This window comes from Lycorma delicatula, chromosome 10, assembly GCF_047948215.1.
Source record: "Lycorma delicatula isolate Av1 chromosome 10, ASM4794821v1, whole genome shotgun sequence".
In the NCBI taxonomy this organism is placed as follows: domain Eukaryota; kingdom Metazoa; phylum Arthropoda; class Insecta; order Hemiptera; family Fulgoridae; genus Lycorma; species Lycorma delicatula.
Genome location: NC_134464.1, coordinates 32586387 through 32606949, shown reverse-complemented (window position 1 = coordinate 32606949; position 20563 = coordinate 32586387). Strand labels below are relative to the sequence as shown.

Genomic DNA, 20563 nt, shown 5'->3' with positions numbered 1-20563 from the left:
GGGTATCACATGCATTTCAAGGGACTTGTAGAATATATCAACAATATATTTGGTTCAGTTAAGAAACCACTAGGAAAGCCTGGTCAGGTATGTTAATTATTGTATAAATAAATTTCCACTTACCAACAATTTAAAAACTGTAAATCCTAGTACTCTCAGATCTGTTACTCCATCTTCAGCAATATTCTAAAAGAAGTTAATTTAAATCCAAACCTTATTGACGTATGAATTAATTTCATTCTTGATGAATGAATTGGCAATGGTACACTGCCAATACACTGTTTCAATGGTACACTGCCAATGGTACACTGTTTCCAATCTCATTTTAACAATCCTGTCGTTTATCTTGTAAGAATCGTATCTGTTTTCTAAAGAGGGTGGCCCATAAGTGGTAAAGTGAATGGAATGTTAATATTAAAAATAAACTTTGTCCATTTAAGTACACTATCATCAAGAGGAGATTATTGTCTGCATTTGAAAATAGGACACACTAGGCTCACTTACGATATCAAAAACAGAATAACCTTTGCAAATTACCCATATATACTGAACACACATTCAAAATATTAACCATGTCATCCAATTTATGCACAGTTTTAATTAAGCCTAAAATCAACACAGAGAGAACTTCTGTATCTTCTTTCCGCATGAAACAGCCTAAATATCTTTTATTATCATTCCTTATTACACCAGTGGTGATTATTGAGCACCAAACATATTGAATTTAATCTAATCATAAACTTATAGTTATCTTACTTATTGTTTCAACTTTCTTATTCCAAAGAGCAAAAAAGTTCTTTCATGGAGTAAAAAAATTGTACAATTTAAAACTGCTTAACAATTTTTTTGTAAAAATTATTCAATCAAATCAAGTATGATTGTCAAATTTCTCCTGATAATCTGGTTCTACAATGGCTTACGTTCAAGTAATTTTGTCCTATGAACCTCCTACTTGTTCACAATTTTAAACCTATGTGTTCCATTTCTTATAACGTTAGGGAATGTCTAATTTTCTTTTAAATCTGTCTTTCTGCAATTGATTATTAACACATTTCATATTCCTCATTTCTATCTTGTGTCTAATTGCTTTATTTGATAGTCTAAAACTCTTTTTAAATTTTGTTTAGGTGAAAATCCTAAAATCAATATGGAGGAATAATTTATATGAGAAGTTATCAGTTTATAAGAAAATACTCTACAGTAAACTCTGTCAGTTTATAACTATCAAGCTGAAATATTATTCTTGGATAAAAAAAAAAGCTGAGCTTCATGTTTTCATTGTAAATTTATGGCTGATCCAAGAGAGGTTATGATCAATCATTATACCCAAATACTTTTCTAGTGATGATAATTCTTTTGTGTTATATTTATCATAACATTAACATTTTTTTTTCTTTACTTACTTTTAATGTCAGGAATTTTTCAGTTAAAATTAAATGGCTGTGAATGATGTATTGAACGACTAATGTATCTGTTTTCAATTAATTGCATCACTGTTGATGCTAGTAATCAATGGTAATTTCATCTAATAGTAAATAATTCATTGATATTTATTAAAAAATGAAGCTGGAGCTTTGAATTATTAAACTCTGTTGTATTTCAGGTAATAATAGTTTAATTAATGGACCAATAATTTCTAAAAATTCCTTCTGTCTTTTGGCTTAGCTCTTTACATTATTTTATCTATAAGATATCTCCAAAACCATATTAGTTACACATTTTTTTCAAACATTTATATAATGAGTTTAATTCAAACAAAAGCTTATTAATTCTTTTAATGATGAGTAAAAACTCATTATTAAGTTTCAAAGATATGTCCCACAACGTATAGTTAAAACAAACATCAGTACAGTTTTTATAAAGATACCCACTCACATATGACTGATTATCTTTGATTAAATAAAAAGCTCACCAAAGGCTTACAATTCTAAAAGATTAATATAGCATTTCTCCTGATCTATTATAGGTATTATCTTTTATATTTAAATTCTATTAAATATACCACCTAGAACAGAATATTAAGAAAAAACATATCTTACTTTAATTTTTCAGGAAAGTACTTTTGTAGGATCCTGCAGTTATAAATCACTGATGTAAATGTCTACCAAGGCTTTTAGATTGATGGCATCCCAACGAGGCCTGGCTTATTACTATGAGATGTAAAAAGTTAGAGGGTGAAAGACGACTCCCGTTAAAGTCCATCATGGCTAAGAATGGGGAGATGGTGTGGCGACCGGAAGCGTCACAAGGCAGGTGTCTTCCCCTATGGGGTTGGGATGTTGATCCAATCACTTCAAGGATCTTTTCAATCTAATCTTTATATAATTAATATCTTATTAATGTATAGTAAATTATTAAGATAATATAGATTGTTATTATTATTATAAATTATATTATATATATAATATAATTATGTATTATAATATATTATTATACAGGTCAACAAAAAAAAAAATTAAAATAATAAAATAATTATAAAAAAATAAAAAAATGAGATAAAAGTAGGTGAATTACAATGTATTTTTTATGCTGAATCTTAAAATGAAACATATTTTCTTCATCACCCTCAGATTTTTAGTTATGACCCTTTAAAATATTGAGAAACTTCTTAAATAATAGAATACAAAAATAATAATAATTGCAATTAAAATTCCTACCTTTATTTTGCAGACATTTATGATTATCTTAATTTCTTTTTTTTTATTTTCCTTTTGTATTCAGTGATCTCTTTTTATCATCCAGCAGTAGTCACTCATCATAGATTCATCCCATCTGTCTTGATAACATTGTTGCAGCTGCAATATATCTTGGTGGAACCTTTCTTTTTGTTTGTAACTGATGTCACCCAAGTTTAAAGGGAGAAAATCCAAATTACAATGTAAAAAATGAATTTTCAGTAACATTTTGCAACCTAAATTATTGTTGTTCACTACAAGTTCATTTATAAGGTGATCATGGTTTTCAGCTTTTTTGTTTCCAGGGAAACCAGTAACGACATCTTTGAATGATCTCCATGCTGCTAGTTCTTTAGAATTCAGTTTGCTGTCAAACGTATTTTCACAAATTAATATTCTTTTTTGTGGTCCAATGAATATTTCCTCTTTTAATCTGGCTTCACTTAATTGTGAAAAACTTCAGCTAAATATTTAAAGCCATCTCCATCTTTACCTAATGCTTTTACAAAAATCTTTATCAGGCCTAGTTTGATGTGTAGAAGTAGTAAAATAATACAATCTACTTCGACAAGGGGAATACTGACAACATTTTCCTTTCCTGGGGATAACTGGTTTCTTTTTGGCCAGTATTTAACTGCGTAGAGTTTATCTGTAGCTCGAGTATCCTAAAACTGCAAGAAACACATGTATTTTTTAAAGCCACACTGCAGACAAGGAAGAAGCCCTTTCACTTTCAGATCAGCAATGATTTGCTGTGACTTTTCGTCATACTTAATAGCTTTTAAAATTTTTGACATACTTTCATATGTTTCTTTCATTCCTACAGCATGTGGTACTGGTATAGAAGAAAACTTATTTGAGTTATGCAACAACACTGCCTTTAGGCTTCTTTTTAAAGATGAGTCTATAAATAAACGCCAATCATGAATAACACTATTCAATGTCCAGTTCTGACATCAGCCCCCTAACATCATGGCAGGAACAAAGTAAATCTCTTCTAAAGTATTTCAATAAATTTTCATTTTTATTTCTATATACTGATATTTTTGTATTCTTGTTTAATAAATTCCATTCTTTAAGAGGTGAACCTAGGAGTTTTGCATGTTGTTTCAACAAATACAAGTCACGAATTAGGTCGCTAAGTTCTACTTGTGTGATGAGGTGAGGTTCAATATTCGGTTTTTGTGGAGTATAATTAATATCTATTGAAGTTGTGGATTCACTGGTTGATCCTTCTGGGGAATCAGAAATTTCTTTTCAAGAAGTTGGAGCAATCAGAATCAGTAAATCAATACCATGAAGTACTGGTCTCATAGCTGAACAAATATTTAGGTATGTAATACTTCTTTTATTGTTTGAATTTAAACCAGTAACATTTGTTAAGCAAAAATAGCAGTCATCATAATGGTTAGTAGGCTCTTTCCAAAAAGCAAATGCTCTTTATTTCCTTTTGACCAATGGGTTAGTAACTTAGATGCATTTTACATGTAGAGCCCAGGATTTATCTCGGTCTCCCAAAGGACACTTAAAATAATGTTTGTAAGCAGTTTTCAGCAGATTCAATACTGGTTTTCATTTACTTATCGTGGTGAATTCTCTGCAAATGTAACAAAAAATATTTGGAGAATTTTTACGCCCAATTTTTATTCATTGTAAAACTCAAAATGTTTTAATGAATGAAAGTAAAATGAAATATTATAAAAATACTTAATTATAAAAATAATTAAGTTTTAATTTATAAATACTTAATTACTTAAAATACTTCATAAAATTGTTTCACCATAGAGTGCAAAAAACAGAGTGAAACACACACACACAACTTAATAAATCTTATGAAACAATCTTTATGTATATGATAAAACCACTACCACAACTAAAGAACATAGCAGGTCATATCAAGAGTTTAACTTACAGTTTAAGAAAATTTCATCAAGTTGTATTATTCATTACTTGGCTCACTGACATGTCTATACATGTCTGGCTTGACATGAAATGACATCATTCAATTGTTATGTATCAAATGTAGGTCTGTAGCATGCATCACTATATAAATCAGATGTGAATAGCAAACACACAGATGTACTAACTTATTTGTATTGCTTGTCCCCAAATGATGGAACAAATAAATTTAATAAATTTGGGTTGTTTTGGAATACATATTCAGATTCAGCATATAAAATAGTATATAGAACACCTACTCCCTTTTCAGTTCCAAATTTTATATTGACCAGAGTTACTATAAATAAAATTTAGTAATTAATTAATCTAAATAGTTTTAATCTCTATAAAGAAAACAGGACCCACTATAGACTAAGACCAAAATGAATGACAAAGATAAAATCCAATTTATACCTACTTTTGATCCTGTTTAACTCTTGCATATAAATCCTAAGAAATCTCAGATGAAACTTTAGGAATTAATTTATTATTTAAATGAATCAAAGCTTCATCTAAAATAACTCAAAAATTATTTATGTATTTAAAAAAAACATGGAAGAAAAATGGATGAAATTTAATGAAATTAGTTTTAAAAAATGTTCAGTCTTTCCAGGATTAATGATGTAAGAACAAAATAAAAATCTTAAGAAACTAAACCCCGATGTTTAAACATTTGGTTCAGCATTTAAAAGGTGATTTTCAAGAAAATCAAGTAGAATAATTTATCATTCCAGAATGTTGACCACGTTTTAAAAATTTTAATAAAAAATGGCTGTATAAAATTTTATTAAAATCCATTCACCTGCGAAAGTGTTAAACTTTGTAAAAGTGTTAAATCTTAAACTTTGTAATGACAAACTAAATTTCTATAAACATTTAAAAATATTTTCTTTTTTTAAATATCTTGGTTTTTTTAAACATAAATTGACTTAATTATAAAATTACTTACTAAGAAATGCAGCACAAAATTCAATCATGTTATTGAAAATTTTATTAAAAAATAAAATATTTTCAATACAAATAATGTTACATACCAGTTCAAATAGATCTTTAATTTCATGAATTACTTTCTTTAAAAAGTATTTAATTAAGATTTTGACTTTCTGACATGGAATCCCACCCCTTCACTATCATTATGTCTTCAATTTCATTAGTTATTATTTTCTAAAATATTTAATTAAGATCTTGAATTTTCAGTAGGGGGCCCTCCATCCCATGACACTTAATCCCACCCGTCCACTATCATTGTGGTTTTAACAATTCTGTTTTACTTTTCTTTTACTTGTTAGTTTATAAATTAGTTTTTTTCTTATATTATTAGTGTCAACCATTTTGTTTCTATTGTGTACTTTTCTCATTTGGATTTTAGTCCCTTCTTTAAGTTTTTTAGACTGTTGCCTTTTATTTATGAAATAGTTTAAGGTTATTTAGTTTGTTCTTTAAGCTTTTTTAAACAGCTGCCTCTCTTTTATTTATGGAATATTTAATTTAAGGTTGTTTCTTATTTCTCTTTTTATAAAGAAAGTTTCTTTTGTTTCTCTAAATATTATTTACAACTTGTAAATAAATAAAAAAAAAAAAAAAAATGATAATTTTTGAGATGGGGGCCCTCCACCCTACCTCACTTAATCACACCCCACTAATATGGTTATGATTCTACCATTTCTGTTTTACTTATATTATGTTATTTTTAGTTTAATTTATAAATACCTCTTTCCTTAAATTATAGTGTCAATTGTTTTAAATTTCCTTTTTTACTTTTTCTCCTTTGGTTTTTAGTTTCTTCGTTAAGCTTTTTTAAACTGTTTTTAAACTTGCTACCTCTCTTTATCTATGAAATACTTTAAGGTTGTTTCGTAGTTTTCCTTTGATAAAGTTTATTTTGATTCTTTAAACGTTTATTTACAACTTGTATGTCCAATTTCTAGTTTTTCTTGGTTTTAAAACCTTGTTTTGAACTGTTAAGAAGTGTTTTCCTTTTTCTTAAAGTTGTTAATTAACTGATTAAACCTTTTTCAGGAAACTTGACTTTGATATTTAAATTGTCTATGTAGGTCTCTTCCTTATATGTGGCTTTTGTTTTCTTTATTAAATTATAAAATCTTTTTCCTTTTTATGTAACTTGTAAGCTTTGTTAGGCTGAACTTGTATCAGTTTTTAGTTTTTAAGCGATGTTTAACAGATATATTCCTATCAGCTATTTGAATAGAAGTGAATCTTATAATAACATGATGCTGTGTTACTGATTAAACACTTAAAGAAACTTTCTAATTTTGCTTCACTATTAATATTTTTATTAATAAAAGTACAAACACTTTGTAAATATTCTTTATTTAGTTCTTACGTAATAAAAATATCCTAATATTGTGCAGTATGAGCATATGAATATTATCTACTGTGTTGAAGCAGTGTATGTAACCCATTGTTTCTAAACAGAAAGGGACACATTTACTTGTAGCTTTGCATTGTATGTCCCAGTTGCTTTTTATTACTATAATGCATGTAAAGAAAACAAGGCAAAAGTCACAGTTAGAGTAGTCTTCTCTGAGAGCAGCAATGTTCACTAAACAGCCACTCTAAATCTGTATTTTATAAACAATGTAATATGTCAAATATTGCATGACTTTCCTGGCTATTCTGATCAAGTATACAATACTTTGCGCAGTCTTTTAATTGTAAAACTTTCTGGCATCAGTGGAAAACTTTGCAATTAAATCAGTAAAAGTCTTATTTTTATTTTCATAAAAAATGTTTAAGTACAAGTAACAAAACAAAATTTTCTGTACTTTTTAAAATTTTGGGGCATCCATATCAACTAGTCTTTTTTTATTGACTATAATGATTATCAAAGTAAGATTTCAGCATCAAAATTCACAAATTCAAAATAATTTGTTTTATTTTGTGGTCTTTTTTACTCTGTGGGGACAAACTGACAGTTTTCTTTTATAAAAGTGAACCTTAATAAAAAAAATAATAAATCTAAATAAAGGATTGTTTAAAAATATAGTCTAGTGGTGAACTTGTCATCATAAATCAGCTGATTTTGAAGTCAAGAGTTCTGGGGTTCAGATCCTAGCAAGGTTAGTTACTTTTATACAGATTTGAATATTAGATTGTGGATACCGATGTTCGTTGATGGTTGGGTTTCAATTAACCACACATCTCAGGAATGGTTGACCTGAGACTGTAGAAGGATTAAATTTCATTTACATTCATACATATCATCCTGATTCATTCTATGAAGCAATACCTTACAGTGGTTCCATAGGTTAAACAAAAAAAGTATTTAAAAATATTGAAAAAATGAATTATAACTTTTATGGCAGTAATGAAAAAATTGTTTCTTATCTTGGTTCTGAGCTATATTATATGGGTCAAAACTATGGACATTTTAATTTCTCTTAATGGAACAAAGAAAAATAATAAATTGAAATAAATTAAAAAAAGGTTTCTAAAGATATTCATATGTAGGTTAAGCTAAACATAATTGCTTAAATAAAGTTTTCTCTAAATTTAAACAACCTCCAATAAAGGCTAAAACAAGAACATAACAATTTTCAAAAAGATTTTTTTGTTTAAGTTGTATAATCCATATATATCTTCTATTCAGTATTGAAAACTTCATTTTATTTTCAAGCAATCTTTGTATTACTGACTATTGATAGCATGCTGACCCTCCAAAAATCATAGAAAATTAAATTTTATCATCACAAAAGATCATAATTATCACTTTACTAACTGATGATTGGATATTGAATTTTTCCTGACTGGATAACTGAGGTCTTTCCATTTTATGCTTTGTCTTATGATCAATATGTATTCTTTTCAATAATTCACTTCTTTGGTCAAAAAGGTTTTGAATTCCTTACACCACATGAAGTTTGCCACTTTTATGAATACTGAAAATATGTTTTGAAAGCCATCTTATAAAATTTTACAGTAGTTCAGTTTTACAGTTAATAATTAAGTGAATTATTCGAATGCTTAATTCACAAGTTTCAGTAATTATTTCTGTTATAATTCAATTGTGTCCTTGAAGAAGTTTATTAATATGAGATTCCAAAGTTCAAGTTGAAATCTCAACAGTTGTCCTCCATACTGGTCATCAGTAAAACTTGTTTGATTGTTTTGCCCTATTCATCATTTGTACAAATAAGCATAAAAATTTGTTAATTTTTATAACTTTTATCATGTTTTTTAATATTCACTAAATAAATTTTTCTTAATTTTTAGAAAGTAAAGATTTACTACTTATATTTATGTAACATGTAAAATAAATTGTTAGGGATGTAGGATGTAGGGGGTATACCAAAATGAAATGACCAGCACTAGACAGGGAATCTTGGTGAGCTGCATCAAACCAGTCAAATGACTGAAGACAAAAAAAAAGCTTACATCAACAATTTTTCAAAGACATTTTATAACTGAATGGTATTCTTTAAGACTGCAATTTTCAAGAAACCTTGCCATTGTTGAAAGAATGATGGTAGTTCTATGTATTAAAATATTTGTCAAGCATTTTTCAAAAGTTCTTTTTTAGAGTTTTGGTTTTAAATCCTAGAGCAAATCAATCAATTTTTTCTGTTATGAGCTGTTTTATGAAACAAAATCCATTTGTTGTCTAAACAAAGTGAGTTTACGTTATAACTTAAGATTTAGGCATTTTATTTGTAAGTTTGTGTTCAAACTTGTTTTCTGATTTTTTACGAACATTTTCATTCAGTTTCCTTTCTATTACATAGTATAACATGCGTATGTATATCATAAAATTTCTATTTTAATATTTTATGATGTCATAACATTTGTCTTAGACAAGAATGAAGCAGATATTTTATGGAGTAAAAGTTTCTCTCACCAAGTCACTGTAGTTATTCATGACATTATTGTGATTTCCATTCTACTTCCAACGAAATTCACTATTTCCAGTCTGTTTTTCTGCAGCTGCAAGTTAGATACTTCATATTTTAGCCCATCTTTAAGCCTTGCCTCTGTGACCATTCTCTTATTACTCCTCAGTATTTCATCTTTCTCAGTGTAGTACTAAATACTTTAGCAGTTATCGACAATTCTCTTTTTACTTTTTTTAATTTTCACTTTATTAATTTAGTTTTGTTGTAGAGCACAATTTGTTAAATTCCGTACAAAATAAGTGAGGTTTATTGTTTACAGAAATCACTATTATAATAGTTATTATTTTTATGTTATTTGTTCTGACAGCTGCTAAACTAACTGTTAAAAAATTTCTATTGCCATGATTAACTACAGACTAAGTATTTCTATAACAATAACTATGAAGTGATGGATTTTGACTTCTGCTGAAAATTTTTCCTTACCTATCCATTAAAAATATATTGGAATTCTATCCCAGTATTTTTAAAAGTTGGTACTTAATTTGGAAATGTTGTATGGATGAAAGAACATCACAGATAATGTCACTCAATAGAAAATTATGTAGAATTATTATTAATTTGAAATCATAGGTTTTGCTAGATAAAACCCAATCATTTCAGAAAAACTAAGCACTAAATAAATATTAATAACATATATTCTCATGAAAATTTATACAAATTAATAGATATCTGTCATTTAATAGAGTTTTATGAAACTTGGGTCTTAAAGATGTTTTATAGTGTAATTATTATTTTTTGGTCAAAACAATAATATTTTTAAGCAAGTTCAGGTCTAATCAACAATAAAAACAATAATTTACACAAATTTTAACAAAACTAAATTAACTGTGGAAAACTGCAATGTATGTAATCTTGTAAAAAACCCTAAGCAGGGCATTACACATAACATCTTGCAAATCATAACTAAAATATAGAAAATATATAAAAAAATTATAATAAATAATTGTTTTATTCATAGTACATAATAATACATTACATAGATTGAATTAGAAATGGATAGGTGTGATACTCCATGAATAAAATAAAGAATTGACCATCATTTGCCAGGAGAGGTCAAGGAACACCATGCTAAAACCTTGATCAGACTAGTGTCATGAAACACACAATCAATTTTTAAAAATAGAAATGATATTATTGTAAAAAGTAAAAATCCACATTAATAGGCAAAGTAATAAATATGTGAAACAACAGTAAAGCATACAAGTACTAAATAAATAAAATAATTACAAAAAGCATTAATAGTAGTTTTTTAAATACACATTATTGATATCTATACACAACACAAAAGGAGAAAATTCAGAGATTTTTAACTAAAAATAATTTAAAAACTCATTGGTTATTTTTTGAAAGAATTTTTTTTTAATTTTATTTGAAAAAAATTGATAGGAATTTTTTTAAAATTGTTTGACAAGTTATTAAAAAAGGCAATGTGGCATAACACCCTACCTTGCATGCCAAAGTAATACAGTAGTTACATGAAAAATAGTTCTGTTGTCCGGCTTTAATACAGATAATATTTATTAAAAGTCTATGAGGAAAAGAAAAATGTCAAAAATTTTTCCTATGCAAAGTTATAATACATTCCTAAATATAAATAGTTAGATAAGTTAGAATGTTTCATTTTCAAAATGTCAGTGTCATAACTCATATTTGGAGTGTTCCAACGCCAAAGAATGATCTGAGAGGCTATATATCATAAAAATTTATCCTTCTGACTTCTCAAAAGATAATATTACATTTCAGATGGAAATGTATACAGGCATAAAAACAAGAAGGTTTACGTTTTTTAAGGAAAAATTGTAAAACTTATAGAGCACGATATAAATTAACCATTTAGATAATGTTCTGTTTTTTCTATAGGTCAAGACCATCTTAAGAAAATTATTTTTATTGTGTGTGTGTGTGAGCAGAATGTTTGAAATGTAACAATAATAATAAAACAAAACGAGCCTACATGTCACCAATAATTTATTTTCTTTCTGCTACCTTTTTATTTCAGTTCTGAAGTCTGTGTGTTGTTTTTTAGTATTCAAAAGTAGCAATATACCTTGTGTAAAAGTACAACTTGATCTAACTTCTACCAAATTTTAATTTGAAAACAAATGGCAGCCCAGTAATTTACTTTTCAGTCACATTACATTTCTCTTGAAACTATACATTAATTTACTCTCATTTTATTACAGTCTAAATGTTCCATTTTGTTTTTCTTTTACTAAAGTTATGAATTATTTCAATTTTGTATATTCAAAATATTTATACGTAACTGGTAATATATCAAAATTAAATTAAATATATTTATCATGTATTAGTAATAATATCATTTTATTTATTTTTAGGTTTACTTAAAAAATAGAAGAGATTCTCGTTCACATGCCTCTCCAGAACGTCGTACAAACAATAAGGAGGGTACACCTAGTAAATTTCCTAGACTTCCAAGACAGTCAACTGCAATAGATGAAAGCTGCCTTCCTGTAAGCTTACCACCACCTGGTAGAGCTTCTTGTCGTAGGGGATCACAACCGACTGCACTCAGTCCTGATCCTGAAGAAGGTGGCAGAAAAGCTAGAAGAGACTCATTATCCCCAGATTCAGCTAGTTATTCCCGTGGAAGAAGAGACTCTAGATCACATCTTTCTCCTGAAAGGTAATGGTATTAACTTTTACTAGACTGCTCTAGCAGGGGGGAATGTGCTTAAGTGATACAATTATTTAATGTTCTTTTATATTTGTAAAGCCTCGGTAATTACTGTATTTTTTTGTTAAATATTTAATGTTGTGCTTGTTTAAAAAGAAATATATTCTTTGTGTTGAGCTCAAAGACAAGCATGACTTAGATCTTTGGCTCACTGTATAATCTGTTTCATAATAATATTTTATACAAGTGAAAGTAAACAGCTCTAACAATGCAGATTTGTGTCACATTAAAAAGTTAAAAGGCAGATTTTGCAGTCTTTAGAGGCATTATAAGTTTGTTTTAAAAATAATTACTGTTTTAAGAAAAAAAAATATTTTCAACAATAGCTTCAACTGTAACAAAAGTATCATCCTATTTCAAAGATGATGACTACCAATATTTTGATGTTTGAAAAAAATTTTGATTATACTCTGATAATTAGGAAATATATTTTAATTTAAGTAAGTAGTATTTGTTAACAAAAAATAATCATTTGCTATTATTTGGTAATAAATGAAATAATAACAAGTTGAATTAAGTTCGAATATTATTAAAATCTTGTAAGTTCATTAAATTGTACTTTAAAATACACATAAAATTTTTAATTAACTTCAATAAGCTTACATTTAGAGCGCAATAATACAACTAGCCCATATTCCTCTTTAAAACATAAGATTTTAAAAAATAGAAAGAATTCATTAATTGCTATCCCGCTGCTACAATAATACCGACATAAATACTAAAAAATACGAAAATAGATTAAAAAGCCAAACACAACAAAGGCCTGTACATTATGAAAAACCCTTTAACAGTGATTTTATTTTAAATGTACAGATTAATGTAATTTATTTTTCACAAATTTATATAAAATATTAAAAACAGTACAACAGTGACCAGGTTTTTATTTCGAAATTGCACAAATTTTTCAAATTAAGCAACATAACCTACAATGCAGTACGTGAAAAATTGTACGTGCAACAGTAACGCTATCTATGATTATTTCTCCAACAAATTGTGTTATTAAGATTGCAACCGCCACTTAAATTGAACATTTTTATAACCTGTAAAAAGTAATTACTAATTAAACGCGGGGTATTTCTGTCGTTATTCATTGATCAGTACAGTGCATTTACGTACTAACGTTTAACATCTTTATTTTATTAACGTATAATGAGAGAGTAAGTGTTTAAAATTGCATTTTATGCTATTTTTGAACAGGGGAATTATATATTTCTGAATGTAAGAATATTATTTACTTTAATTTTTGGTTTATTCTTTTAACTGTATTTAAAAGATAAATACACAATATTTACTTTAACATAGCCATTTATATTAATGTTAAGAAATCATTATAAATTGATAAAAATGTCTTGTTTGAATATTTTTAATTTGTAGTTTATTTTATTGTTTAAAATTATACCTTTTGAACAGTAAACCAAACCAATTTTATATATAAAATATTTTTAATAACTTACTTTAAAAGTTTTTAGTTATTTTTGTGACTATCTTAATGAATTTTTGCCATTATTCTTATCATTATTTTGTAAGCTAGTCATTGATACTAGTATTTTTAATTGAGCAGATATTTATAATATGGGCAAGAAGTATGTTGAATTTTAATTGCATCACTTCATTTAGCTTATTTCTTTGTGTTTATATATTTCATAATGTTCAAGTGGCTTAAGATGCCCTCTTTTTTTGTATTTAAAGAACATTAAGATTGCTATTAATATTGAAGGAATTGTAATTTGAATCTATTCAAATCTATTTGTATCTATTCATGATTCCTGTGGAAGGTTTTCAAGTGTTCATTTTACATTTGTTTTAAGCTGCTTTCTGTTTGACTACTAATATACAACATTTTGCAGTTGGAACAACATTTTTATACTCTTGGAGCATTATGTTTATTTGGAGATTGTGTTTTTGTGTAATGATTTGTTTTGTTTGCTGTTGTGAAGACCAAATTGTATGTAATTTTCTTTGAGTTTGTTTTTGTTAAAGTGACGTATTTTTTGCTAACATGTGCATATGAAAGTACCATATTATTATACTTGAATATTATGAAATTAAACATAAATAGTAATGGCATATAATGAATTGATATAATTCAAGTCTAAAATAATGTTTGACCTCAGTCTAATTCAAAACAGCTATCAACTAACATAAAATAACAATTATGTTATGCTAACATAACATGTAACATTACATTTCTGTAACATCAGTTACAGAAGACAAGAGCAATTGAAAAAGTTAAAACTAATTTATTAAACAGTTTTATTTATAAAATTGATTTGGTGTCTGGTTGTATCTTGGAGTGAGAAGCTACATTTTTTGTTAGTTTCTTTATGAAAAAATAAAATTTCAACCTTCAATTTATGGTTGATAATCATAGTTTTAGTCAGCTGTAAATAGCTTCCTTGATGTGATAATAGCCTATGGTTTTTTTATAATTAAGAACTGTGGCATGTTTTAGTGAGAATATTAAAAATAAAAAAGGGTTTTTATAACATTTAAAATATTTTTTAAAGGCTGGGAAATAGCTATTAGAAGACAAATTTTTCTTAAAATCATACAAGTTTTATCAATTTTTTTTGAGAAAACTTTAAAAGTCTGTTTTACACCATTTTTTTTTGGAAAGCTGATGAGTAACAATAAATTTTTTAAATGAAATGAACAATTTGGTTAATTTAAAAACATGAATACAAAGAAAATAGCCAATAATTTTGTCAATCAACTTTAGTCCTTTTCTTGTGGAGCATCTTTATTTTCAATAATAATTAGTGCTCTACAATTTAACGGCTACAAAAACAACCACAAGAATATCTTAATGCAATCTTTTTTTAAATATTATAGAAATTGCAGAAGAGCATGTAATTCTGGTTGGTTGTGAGATAGAAATATTAGCATTGATAAATCAAACTGAGTTAACAGCCAAAACTAAATTTCCCAAGAAAATTAACATCAGTATCATAACAAATTATGACATGTAATTTAGAGGGAATTTTAAAGGTATGGTTGTTTATTTTGATTGGTTTTAAAAGAGCCAATTGAAGACTTATGAGTATATATTTAGTTACATAGCATTCAAATCTAATTCTGCACTGAAAAGACAACCTTTATTAAAAACTGAGGCTACCATTTTCATAAGCAGTTTTATAAAATGTTTCAGCAACCTTAAAATTTTCTATATCTAAATTTTCTCTTTCGTGATCGTGTTCTGAAAAACACATAAAATCCAGAAACTTGTTACACAGAAAGTTAATAATTAAATTGTGATAAAACAAAATAATTTTATCATGGGAAGTTGAATAAAATAAAATACTATGCTTTCTTCCATGACACCCAGCAAAAAAAATTTATTTAAAAAGTTTCCCATTATCTTCTCCACTTGACTATTCTTCCATCACTGCAAGTAAGGGATCTGAACGCTTATTTACTGGTAGCTAATCTTCACTATGTCATATTCATTCAATGTCATCCTTTTCAGTTTATGGCATTTTATAGTGATTCCTAACTCCCACCACTCATGAGAACACCTCAGACACTGATGCTACTTGTCCATGATTGTTTAATAAGAATATTTTTATTTCAGTTAACCATCATAACTGGTGGCCATTCCCCTATCCAGAACCCAGGGACTTGCCCTGACACCCACAGCTAGGCACCTAATCTTTAAGTCTCCTTGCCCTAAGGATTGGAAGGATCTCTCTTTTACCTCTCTCTCTTTTTACCTTATTAAATATTTATTATATTTCTATATTTTCCCATTAATGCATAGCATCATTAATATACATGAGGACTGTTTATAAAGTCAGAATAAATTGTAATGTACAAAAATGGCCTCTTAGATCATTATTTCTGTATAAATATTAGTTATTTTGATCCTTAATTAAAAATTGCATAATATTTTCATACAATTTATGTGCTATGTTTGTGAAAAGCATGTCTTTATTTCTGAAAAAGAAATAACAAAAATTACCCCTATTAAATCCATTAAAGAATTATGACACATATAACTCAGTAAAATGCCTTAGCTTACAATAAAATGCATTATTATGCTCTCTTGGCATTACTGTAATTACTGATCTGTCTGTATGTGTAAATTTACAGGATCTAAACAAATAATTTCATTAAAATGCCTTCAAAATTATTTTATTTCATATAGATTCTATTTGCGTATTATTATCTCATTTTTGCTTTACTATTGTTTCATTCATTAAATTTTTATTCATTAATGTGGAATCTAAATACTTCTTCTTTATTATAAATTATTTTATATTTTGTGACTTCTCAGATTAAAATTTTACCATGATTTCCTTAATTCTTCAAGTCTGGGGAAGTTCATTTTTTTAATCATAGAACAGCACATCTGCTATTCATCTCAACATGATTTATACAATCTTTCAGTAAGACATAACATTGCTTATTAAATGAATACAATTCCCATTAATGGTAACGATAGTATTTCTGTTCTCCATAAAGCAAAATTTCTGGTTGTTTTCTTGAGATAATCAAATTGATTTGGTTTGTAACAAAATTAAACTTACTTTTTGCTTTGAAGTGCTTTTTAAAATGCTGTCATCATTATTAAATTTGTATTACACTTATGTAATTCCAGCCTAATGTTCATCTCATCTCTTGGGGCTCCCTTAAAAACTCAGAATGAATTTTTCAAAATATAAAAGGGGGTCGTCAGGTCATTGTTTGGTGCACATAAACATGAATAATGTAGACCAATATTTAACAAATTAAATATATTAACTTTGTGTTCATATTTATGAATGGATTATCTTTGCTAAAAACAGTAGTTGTAGAATAAACCTGAAATCTGAGTTATTTTGTTGTTATTTTTTATATTTAATATCTTCATGATTTAATATATTTAACATTATTTTATGTATTTTTATTTTAAATAATTAATATGGACTATAGCCAAATATATTTTTTATCTAATAATTAATTGGTACTCATTGCTGACAATTTATATAATGTACCGATTACTGATATTTATTATGTACTGATCAGAACAAAAGATTTATGTGTTCAATTATTTATTAATCTCAATAAAACAACTTATTTATTAACATTATTTAACAACAAAATTATAAAGCAGAAAATTTTGTAAATTTTAAGAGACTTGGCTTGAAGAACTTAGAAGAATGTACAATTTAAATACTGTGAGCTTAGAAATGAAAAGAAACATTTACTTTTTTGTACTTTACATACTTAACACCTACCATGTTTGTTATAGTGTTAATTTAGTTATAAAATGGTTAAAAAATTATTCATGAATAAGGCTTGGCTCAATTGATTTATATGATGTACCTTCTTTATTCTTTAAAAAAAGAAAAAAGAATATTATTGTTAAAGTAAATATGAAAGTGTTTGCTCATCTGAATATTTTTATTTACTTATAACAGTAAAATTTGTTGTTATTTCTATATTGAGTAGGAATTTTTTAAAATTTTTAAGTGTGTGAACTTGGAATGTTGAACATTTGTGTTTCTATTTACTTTTTCACCAAACAACATAAAGTTTCCTTAAATAAATAGTATATCATAAATAATTGCCAAGTTTAATTAAATAGACTTTTCTGTTTAGTATAAGATGAAGTAAATGTGTTTACCTACTTATTCATTTCGCACAGTATAAATGTATGTTTAAACTTTCGGCAAATACTTAATCCTAACATAATCAGGCATGTAGCATCTGACATGAAATGAGTTACTGTTTTGAACAAATGGAACAGGATAGTTTATTTCTGGCAGTATATCAACAAATATATATAGTGATACAGTGAAAGTGTATGTAATGTAATATAATATACTTTACAGTTACATTTGAATTTTATAAAAAAATCACATAATTTAGATAAAATATGTTAGATAATATTATATGATTACATTAGATAACAATGCCTATCATAAAATTAGGTGCATTTTAGGCTCTTGGCTTTTCAAGTGAGCTTGCCATCATAATAAACTAAAAAAAAAATTATTACTAATGTCACCAGCTAAGCAAAAGTGTTAAATACGTTAGTAAAATAAATATTATTTATTTTGACTTAATTCTTCAAGTCAAAATATTAAAGCAAAAAATACATAAGATGCTCCTTGTATCTTGTACTCACTGTATGTACAAAATAGAAGCTGTATGGACATGGCAAGGTATTTACTTCTTTCTTTTACGGCCAACTACATGCCGCTTTAAGATTCCTTAGTTTAACATTTTCTCTGAATATATTCTAATTATCAGTCTTGAATGGTGTCCTTGTGTGATGTTTTTTTTGGAATTCAAAGTTATAAACGTTTTTCCTAGTTAAGTCTATAAAATATCAGCGGAAATGTTTAATTTTCTCAGGTCTTTTTTTGTTTTCGTAAAGTTTGGTGTAACTTTATTGCTGCTACAAAACTCAAAAGACTTTTTTAATTAATTAGTTATTATTCATACAGAATTTTTTTCTGTAAAAATATAATCTTCACTTTTAAATTTATGTAAAATATCTCGTGATCTTTTTGTAAGGTATATTATTAGATTTTAATAATTGAATCTCATGTGTGTTATTTAGGGCTAGGATGTTTCTCAGAATATTCTTCTTTTTTTATTTTCTCTCATTTTTTAGCTTTATGTAAAGTGAAGCATTCAATTGTACAAAACCTTTCCAGTTATATCACAGAGTTAAAATGCCCTAATTTTATGTTAATTGATAAAGATTTTTTTATTGTGAATTTGTTCATGTTAGCTGGTATGCATTTTCAATTCTTATTCATCCGAATTTCATTAGGTTTTTTATCATTACCGTTTAGTTGAATTATTTTTCCCAGATATTTAAAATAGTTTAATGTTTTCTGTATTTTGTGTTCAAAAACTTTGTTGAATCTTTTTTGGAGAAAAATTCAGTTTTTTCAATTTGTAATCCTGTTTACTCTGTATTGTCTTTTAAAATATCAAACTGAATTTCAGTCTCTTTTTTTTTCTGTTTGCTAAAACCAAAATTAATATCAATTCTATTTTTTTCAGTGCCCATTTTAAAATTTATTTTATTCAGTTTTGAAAAAAACAAATTTTCATAGTTTTGTCAAAAACTCTCTTAAAGAGAAGAGTAGCCCATCTCCTTCCCTTAAATCTGTTTTAATCTCAAAAGGTTTTGAGATCTTCTTCTTGTAGTAATCAATCCTAGGAGTTTGCAACAGTCTTCCTGCTCCACACAGTCTGTTGTGCGATGATCTCTTTGTTTCCATTTACATTTTACACCCAATATCCTGTATGATTTGTTCAATATACCCTAGTCTTGGTCTTCCTGTTGCATTTTTCCTTCAACTTGGCCCTCTATTATGGTGTGCAACAAACTGTTATGCCGTAAATTCATGTCCTGTCCATATTTCTTGCTATTTCTTTAATAAGCTTTGTAAACCTGGCACCTCATCAATCATTCATAACACTTCTTCACTTTGCTATTTTCTCCTTTTATGTAATCTTCAATAGCCATTGGTAACACCACTGCTCAAATCCATCTATTCCCTTTTATCCTTCTGACCCTATGGTCCATGCTTGTCTGCCATATAGGAAAACATATGAATGTTTTCATCAATTGTTTTCTCAATTTTTTGTTTATATTGTTTGAGGTGAATTTCCTAATTTTCTTACTGAATGCTAATTTTGTCTGCTATATTCTGATATTAATGTTTTTCAAGCTTTGTCCATCTGACATAATTTGAGATATCTCCTGTAAATTTTACACTTGAGAATGTGTCTGTTAATTTTAATTTCTTCACTATTAATTTAATTATTTTAAATTTTAGTATAAAATTTGTATACTTTGATTTCTTCTTTCCAGTTTTTATCGACTTTTTGAAAAAAGGTATGGTATTACTTTCAGTCGCATAGTGAGAGTGGTACACACATTTACCTTTTCTGGTATGAGGAGTATGAAATTACCATTCACTTAAATTGGGGTTTCCCTATATATGCCTATGTAAAAGATTTTGTGGCTAAAAAATCAACAAAACTACCAGATCAATTTCCCTGAAATTTATATATGCTGTAGTAGTGTATCTGAAGTTGTACGTGTGAAAATTTGATGAAGATTCGTTAAGTTTTTATTGAGTTACGCTAAAATTAATCTGGAAAAAATGTGAATGGGGTAAGTTAGAAGATGGTTCGTTTTGATGCTGCAAGTTGGAACGTTGACATTTGTTTATCTGCGATATCTATTGTTAGCTATATTAAACTAAATTAAAAAACAAAATTAAAACCAAATTAAATTAACGAAAAGTCGGTCTTCTTGCGCAAGAGTTTTTTATTATGTAGGTTATGTATTTAAATGTAATGTGTATTTTTAAAAAGGAATCTTACATTCCTCTAAT

General features: G+C 27.2%; 1 protein-coding gene across 1 annotated transcript in view; it reads left to right on the top strand.

Moving 5' to 3' along the window:
- Nucleotides 1-20563, top strand: part of rsh (Rap GTPase activating protein radish) — a 912147-nt gene that overhangs the window by 17270 nt on the left and 874314 nt on the right. Inside the window, exon 4 of the mRNA XM_075377737.1 lies at nucleotides 11860-12167. Coding sequence (XP_075233852.1) covers nucleotides 11860-12167 — 308 coding nt within the window. The remainder of the gene's footprint in view (nucleotides 1-11859; nucleotides 12168-20563) is intronic.